Here is a 7768-nt window from a genome sequence, read left to right as displayed (position 1 = left end):
AGTTTGTCAAAACTACCAGCAGTTTTCAAAAACACAATCTGTAAAACTGGGTGATGGCAGGGTGGTGGAAGCTCAAGGATTTGGCATTGTGAAATTGAACATGACCTTGAAAATAAGTGATGCTAAACCTGCCACAATGTATGATGTGTTATATGTTCCAAGGTTCCCTGGAAATCTTTTTTCAGTGGGAGCCGCTACAAGAAAAGGAAACACAGTGCAGTTCAAAAAATCTTGGTGCTACATGCGTGGCAAGGATGGAACTCTTCAAGGAATGGGAACACAAAGATCAACAGACTGTACCAGTTAAAGGATCTTCACCTGTATGTCATAGTGCATCAATAACAGCTAATCTGTGGCATCAGCGCTTAGGTCACACCACCAAACTAAAGGAACTAGAAGATCTGGTGAATGGAGTGAAATTCTCTGCAGACAAAGAACTTCCTTTCTGTGAAGCCTGTGTGGAAGGCAAGCTCACAAGACAGCCATGTGTGGCAGTGGGAGAAATCCTTTCCAAATGTAAGCTGCAACTGGTCCATAGTGATGTCTGTGGATCCATACAGACTGAATCCATAGGTGGGTCAAAATACTTTGTAACCTTCACTGATGACCAGGGTTTCCCCCAGAAAACCTGCTCAGATCGAGGCGCCGAGGCGGTCCACCGTGTTTTTGTATTAAAAGATGTTAAGGTGACAGGATGTTTTAAAATATCACTCAGTAATTATACGTTATGGGAAAACATCACCAGTGAAACACTACTTAAACCCACAACTAGTCTTAAAAACAACAAATCAGAATATACAATTAAAATGAATATCAATTATTTGCACTTCTGTTTAATCCAAATTAAGTCGGCGGCTCCATCAGGCCCCCCAGGGCTTCAGGGGCCATAAGTGCTGATACGTTAACAGAAATCACAGATACATGATTGTTGAGATGATCAATGCTGTTAAACTTGATTCAATTTCAGCATAAATTAAAATATTTTAAATTGTTTAACATTTATATGTAAGATTTTAAGAAGCTGGCAAGTTTACTTTGTAAAAGTTCAAAGAACAATATTCATAGTTAGATTGTTTTGTTACCATAGCAACAATCTGATGCTGTGAGCTTAATCTTTAAGTTTGAGCTGTTTGTTCACAAATACAATTTAGTAAACTGCCGTTATAATTTATTGCTCTTTAGGTTGGCCAGTTAAACTAGTCCCCCTCTCTCAGATTAACACAGACAAGACCAAATGAAAATCACCTCAATACTGATTAATATAAGACTGATTAATGATACAAAGCAATAATAAGTAAATATGTAATGTATAAATTATAACACAAAAATCCAAATCATTTCTTGTTTCTGATAAATCCACTGACATTTTATCCTTTTAAACATTAAATAAAGTCTCATTTCCACAAACTTTCCATCTTCATCTCATGTTCAGTGTTTCATTTCTTATCAGGTATTTTTGTTGGAATTGAACTTTTATCCAAACTGAATGATTTAAACTTTTAAACAAAGCAAAAGTTTAAATCACTTTCGCAGCTTTATTGTTTCCCAACTGATGAAAATGTAATTTTATGTCATTTACATCCAGAAATGAACTCAAAAAATTCTTTGAAACATTTTCTGATTCCTTAGAGGAAACTAGTGGTCCAGTAACAGCGACGCGTCGGCGCATGCGTCCAGCCCACAGACCAAAACGTGTCGGTTTCAGCAAGTCACCTGACCGAAGTGACATTAAAGCTCCAAACTGTGTTTCTAAGGAAGCCAATCTGCCAAACGGATTCTTGATCTTTTGCAGCATCACCTATGGAGCAGCTTCAGAGGAAAGGTTTCCTCAGTGTGGGAACATTTTGATCTCATATTGGAAAATAAATTAGTTTTCATTTCGTTGTTTCATCCGGTTCTTGTCAGTTTCTACTTGATCTGAATCCAAATTCAGCTGAAACTCTTATTTTACTTTCATATCATGTTCTGCAGGTTAAGTGTCGCATATGTTTGACTAAACTGTCTTATTGAAATAAATCCACCTTTTAATGTTGAGGCATCATGAGAATGAAGTCCCAGATAAACTCACATATGCAGCCATTCTACAAATTACTGTTGCTTTTTATACATTATTTCATATAAATGTTTAATTCATTTTTTTCTTCAGCAGAAGTTGTGTCCAAAGAGTGTAACAAACTAAATTTCAAAATGTTGGAAAAACTTTTTTTTTTTAATGAAAATTTGTGGGGGGGAAACCCCCCAGTCCACCAGGATCCTCATTCCAAACACGTTCCGGTTTTCACTTTATGGTTCATGTTCACATTATTCATTGACTGTATCTGAGAATATCAAGTATATTTTAAATTTAACTGAATATATGACATAATATAATATATAATAAAATACAAAGACTTGCATCTTGTTGTACTGAAGGTCCTCAGGACTCACTGACCTGCATGTTTTATGTTCCCCTGCTTCAGCACACATGATTTCAATTGTTGACTGATTAACAGTGTTTTGCTTCATTGCAATCATCTGCATGGGGTGGGTTGAAGCAGGGGAACATCTAAAACATGCAGGTCATTGGCTAATGCCCATTTGACGTCACAGCGCAGCCCCACGTGCTTGACCGTCTCACAAACAAAAGCTACAGTAGTAAACACATGCTAATGTAGATTGTGGACTAGCAGACCACGGTCTACACAAAGTTTTTGCAACAGAACTCAAATAAGAATGGTTCTCCACTGTCAGTGGGGAATCTGTACAGGCAATGTCAGGTATCCTGACCTTCAGGCTGACCTTCAGTTTGACCTTCAGTTTGACCTTCAGGCTGACCTTCATCCTGACCTTCAGTTTGACCTTCATCCTGACCTTCATCCTGACCTTCAGTTTGACCTTCATCCTGACCTTCATCCTGACCTTCAGTTTGACCTTCATCCTGACCTTCAGTTTGACCTNTTAATCTTTAAGTTTGAGCTGTTTGTTCACAAATACAATTTAGTAAACTGCAGTTATAATTTATTGCTCTTTAGGTTGGCCAGTTAATCTAGTCCCCCTCTCTCAGATTAAATCCAACACATCTGTTAGAGGTGCTGATGATTGTAGCAACAAAAGGGGCCCCTCAGTCAGATTCTGCTCCAGGCCTCATCAGCCTTGGACCGGCCCTGCAGGATGAGGTAAATCTGCTGCACTGCAATGCTGCCAATGTGGCTTCAGTAGCTCTTTCATTTCATGTCTGTTGAGTTTTAATAAGCGTCACAGAAACTGTTCTGGTTGGTCGAGTTTATGGGACGAGTTTCTCAGATCTCTGCGCCGCTGCGAACATTAACTCTGTCTGACTAAGTGGACAAAGCATTTGATACGTTTGATACATTGAGTAACTAAAAAAATGATACTAAAAATATAATAATATAAAATCTGCGTGATGCATTACAGACAGGAGCGAAAGCTCCTCAAAGCTCCTCACCAGGCTGAACCTGCATGATCAGGTTGGCTGGTTCATTAACTAACACACCGGCCAACCGGGAACACAGATAAACTATCAGTGCAGGCAGAGCCGGGCGCTGGGCGGCGTGTTGAGATGGAAAAGCCACATAATGTTTTGTTCATAAGTATAAATCATTCTCACCGCTCCTTAACGCACCTCTGAAAGCGACTACAAGTTATTCCTGCAGTTCATGTAGAGCTGCAACCAGAGCCAACCAGAGTGGTGTTTAAAGTCCTACCTTGATCAAAAACTCTGGAAAGAATCATAATTCCTCACAGGGGTGGATGTAAATATCCATACAGGTCAGTTTGAGTGAAAGGATCCGCGCTGAGGTAAACTTAATCCAGCTGCTGCAGAGGCGCCAGCGGTGGGATCGGTCCGGCTTTAAATGCATAAACTATAAACCTATCTTCTGTAGACAAATCTTTTAGGGATAAATCTGCTCCGCCAGTGAAGCACAATCCTTTTATTTATTTATTTATTTTTATTATTTTCCTAAAAACATAAAAAAGAAAGGTTTAGCCTGGTGGTGGCGCTAGTAAAGCATGGTGGCCGTCAGGCCTGTAATGCACTCAGGGAAACCCTGCATTTATAAGTAAAGTTAAAACTAATAAACTTCATAAAGAAACAAACACTGATCAAAGGTTTTAATGTCTCTGCAGGTTCAGTTCAGAAAAAGCTAAACTGATCCAAAACACCACGAGTACTTTGGTTACTCCAGTGTTGCTCCGTGTCGTTCAGAGTTCTGTGTGTCTGCAGTAGTCATGCTGTGGGCTGTGCTGACTCGGCGTTGCTGCAGGATGTTGTTGTTTTCGTCGTTCTGTTGCTGTCGGTGGTTTCCAGCCACTGATCTCAGCTCTGTAGTACTCTGTGGTACTCTGAGCTCATTTACTACATCAGATCAGCAGTTTGCGATCGTAGTTTCTCGGTTCGGCTCTAAATGTGTCATCAAGGCTGAGAACTAGAAACCACAGACACATACCGTAACAGTTTTTATACAGATGGTAACATAAGTATTTTTACTTCCTGTATTTCTGTTCTGTTTGGAGCTCAGATTTAGTTTTAGTGAGAATCTGAAGATACTTTAATAAATGTAAAAACTTAGTTCTGCAGTTTGTAGTTTCAAACATAAATCCCTGAGGACGAGTCTGTTTGTGGTGCATTGATCTGGGGTGGCCAGCAGGGGGCTGAGTTGCTCCAACAGTCTGTTTCCTGTCAGGACCTTCAGGGTCATGGACGACAACGAGAACCGCTCCCTGGACTTCAAGGAGTTCCTGAAGGGCCTGAGCGACTACGGGCTGCTGATCGAGAAGGACGAGGCCTCCGCCATGTTCCAACACTTCGACCGCGACGGCAGCGGCTCCATCGACTTTGACGAGTTCCTCGTCACCCTGAGGGTAAACCAGTAAACCCAGTAACACCAGTACCATCAGTACCACCAGGCAGAAACATCTATCAGAAAAACATGTTTATTGATTTTAAATGAAGACCTGTCCTGGTCTCACTGGTCTCCTGTCTGGTTTTAATCGTCCGGCTGCTTGATGAACCCCAGTGTCTTTTCTGACCTCGGAACCAACTGGTTCCACTGGTTTAGCATGAACTCGTCCCTCTGTCCTGCAGCCTCCCATGTCCAAGTCTAGGAAGGAGGTGGTGATGGAGGCGTTCAGGAAGCTGGATAAGACCGGAGATGGCGTGATCACCGTGGATGACCTGAGGGGCGTCTACAACGCCAAGTACCACCCAAAGTACCAGAATGGGGAGTGGACCGAGGAGCAGGTGTTCCGGACCTTCTTGGACAGCTTCGACTCTCCGTATGACAAAGACGGGAAGGTACGGGAATGAGTCCGTGGTTCAGAGTCTGACGGGCCTCTGATCATCAGAGAGGCTCTGATGGTCAGGTGATCAGTGATCTTCTTGGTGCTAGCATTAGCATTAGCTAGCTATATCTGCTGGTGGGGATGGCTGTGGGTCTCCTGATCTGTGCTGTATGATTGGAACAATCCGACGTTTGGACCGGAACCAGACAGAATGCTCAGTTCTGGTAGACAACCTCACGCCTCAGCAGAACTTTCCTGGATCCAGCAGGACGATCCAGTTCCTCGGTTCCATGTCCAGGTTTTTGTTTTGGTTGTTTGTTTTTTTTCTACACATTAAGANCGTTCTCTGAGATCCATTCAGACTGAAACTTTCCTCCTTCCTGCTCTGACAGGAAGTCCAACATTCAAAACGCCTCAGACGTGAAGCTGCAGGCCGCACCATTCAGCTAAAGCCAGGAGTTCACTGTAAAAACTCAGAAACATTCAGAACGACTCAAATTATGTTTATGACCAGATATAAAAACATCATCAGTTACTGATCAATACTCTGACCTGATGATTGATCTCTGAATGTGGGTCTGGTCTAATTCCTGGAGCATCGTCACCTTGGCAGGCTGAAGGTCACTTCCCCTGACCTCTGACCCCAGGAGTTCACAGCGATAAAAGGAAAACACTGTAAAGCTGAGATGAAACTTCAGGTGGAAACTAGAAGACGTTTTAGTTCATAGAAACTTTTCAAACTGGTTCTGATTCGCTGCGATCCAGAGAGTTCAGAGCCGTCTCCATGGAGACGGGTCCAGCTCTGCAGGTGGTTCTGTGGCAGGGAGTCGGTGGGAGGAACCGGGCCTGGCTGGTTCTGTGTGGGCGGTTGCTGTGGTTACCGTGCTGCGTTCAGGAGGCGAGAAAATCCTGGAGAAGGAAAACATCCCAGAGGAAACAGGAGGAAGCTGTGTGGGTCCAGGAGGTTCTGCCTCTCCGACCTGAACCGGCTGCTCGGGCCTCTGCTGCTGCAGCTCCAGCGCAGCGCTCTCCCCGCCCCCACCAAACCACAGGCTGAGGTTCGTATCTCGGCTCAGCATCAAAAACATCTTCAGCTGCGGTTTGGAGTCTCTGCTGCCGCTCAGGTTCTGACGGATCCGAAGAGTTTAGAGGAAACATTCCGGATCGGAAGGCGACGGCAGGAGAAACCTCGGAGCTTCTACTGCCACTGAGCAGCAAACTTCACCTCAGCGCCGCCCAACAAGACAAACGGACCTGGTAGCAGTTCAAAGACGCAGCATCATGAAAATATACTTTAACTATTCCCTTATCAAAACTAACCTGGAATGTTGCCTTGATTCTTTGAAGGCATGTTTAAGACATCCTTTAATCTCCATGGCAACCATTCAGCTGCTAAATGCCTGGGTGGGCCTAGCCCCGCCTCCGAGATGGAGCTCCTCCCCCTCCCAGCTCCTCCAGACTAGCCAGCAGCAATTGGCAAACAGCTGCTGAGCTCATTTTAGGAGCTGCTGCTCAGAGCAACGCTGGTGAAAACATTAAAGGATTAATAGAGCAGCCATGTTGGGACGACTTCCTGGAGGCGGAGCTTCAGGAAGAGCAGGAGCTTCTAGAGACAGAGACCCAATTTCAAGGCGTTAAATCAGGAAGTCAGATTTATTAAAGTCATATTTGATGTGTAACACAGTTACACGGCCCCGCCCCTTTAATGTCCAGTAAAATCCTCTGAGGAAGTTTCATGCTTTTGTATCTACCAAACCCTGACCTGATCCTGGACCGAGTCGTTGCCATGGCGATCCATAAAGGTGTCTGACCATGGGATAGCTGGTCTTAATGTGATCTGACTCAGACAGAAACATTCCTGCTCTTTTATTTCTCCATGTCTGACTTTGTTCAGAGAAATAAAAAAGCAGCCATAATGATATTAACATGAGCAGAAAACTGAGTCCAGCTCCTTTCAGCATTTCAACATTTATTCAGAATTCATAAATCAGAGAAACTTTCAGTGTGTTCAGCTCCAACCGCTGCAGAAATGGATCCATGAAGGAGGAGAAGATTCAAGCCTGAAGTGAATGAATGTGGGTCTGCAGGACGTCCCTCCTGCAGAGCGTCTGCAGAGCCAGACGAGGAGCCGCAGCAGCCGGAGCGTTTGAAGCCAGGCTGCAGCTTCCTGCTCCTCCTCTTCCTCCTCGCCTTCATCAGGCCTGCAGCTTCAACCTGCTGCTGCGTTTCTGAAGAAAGGTGATGCAAGCCATGCAAGCGGGGCTCCACTTGTTGAGAAATGACTTGTCACCACATCCTCTTCCTCCAGCTTCATCCTCTGACAACAACAAGCAGCTCCAGCTGAGCAGAGGCTGCTCTGCAGAGGGCCGGGCCGGCAGCGCCCCCTGCTGGGAGACACGGGGCCGGCAGCGCCCCCTGCTGGGAGACACGGGGCCGGCAGCGCCCCCCGTCAGAGTATCACGGCTTCAAGTAAAAATAACCGTCC

At 44.3% G+C, this 7768-nt stretch overlaps 1 protein-coding gene across 1 annotated transcript in view; it reads left to right on the top strand.

The window, feature by feature from the left end:
* The first annotated feature begins 3459 nt into the window (after window positions 1-3459).
* Window positions 3460-7768, top strand: part of capslb (calcyphosine-like b) — a 6547-nt gene continuing 2238 nt past the window's right edge. The window contains exons 1-3 of the mRNA XM_016667445.1: window positions 3460-3467; window positions 4647-4863; window positions 5087-5296. Coding sequence (XP_016522931.1) covers window positions 3460-3467; window positions 4647-4863; window positions 5087-5296 — 435 coding nt within the window. The remainder of the gene's footprint in view (window positions 3468-4646; window positions 4864-5086; window positions 5297-7768) is intronic.

This window comes from Poecilia formosa, unplaced genomic scaffold (assembly GCF_000485575.1).
Source record: "Poecilia formosa unplaced genomic scaffold, Poecilia_formosa-5.1.2 Scaffold1113, whole genome shotgun sequence".
In the NCBI taxonomy this organism is placed as follows: Eukaryota; Metazoa; Chordata; class Actinopteri; order Cyprinodontiformes; family Poeciliidae; genus Poecilia; species Poecilia formosa.
The sequence above is the reverse complement of the archived record's forward strand: the minus strand, read 5'-3'. Positions and strand labels throughout refer to the sequence as shown.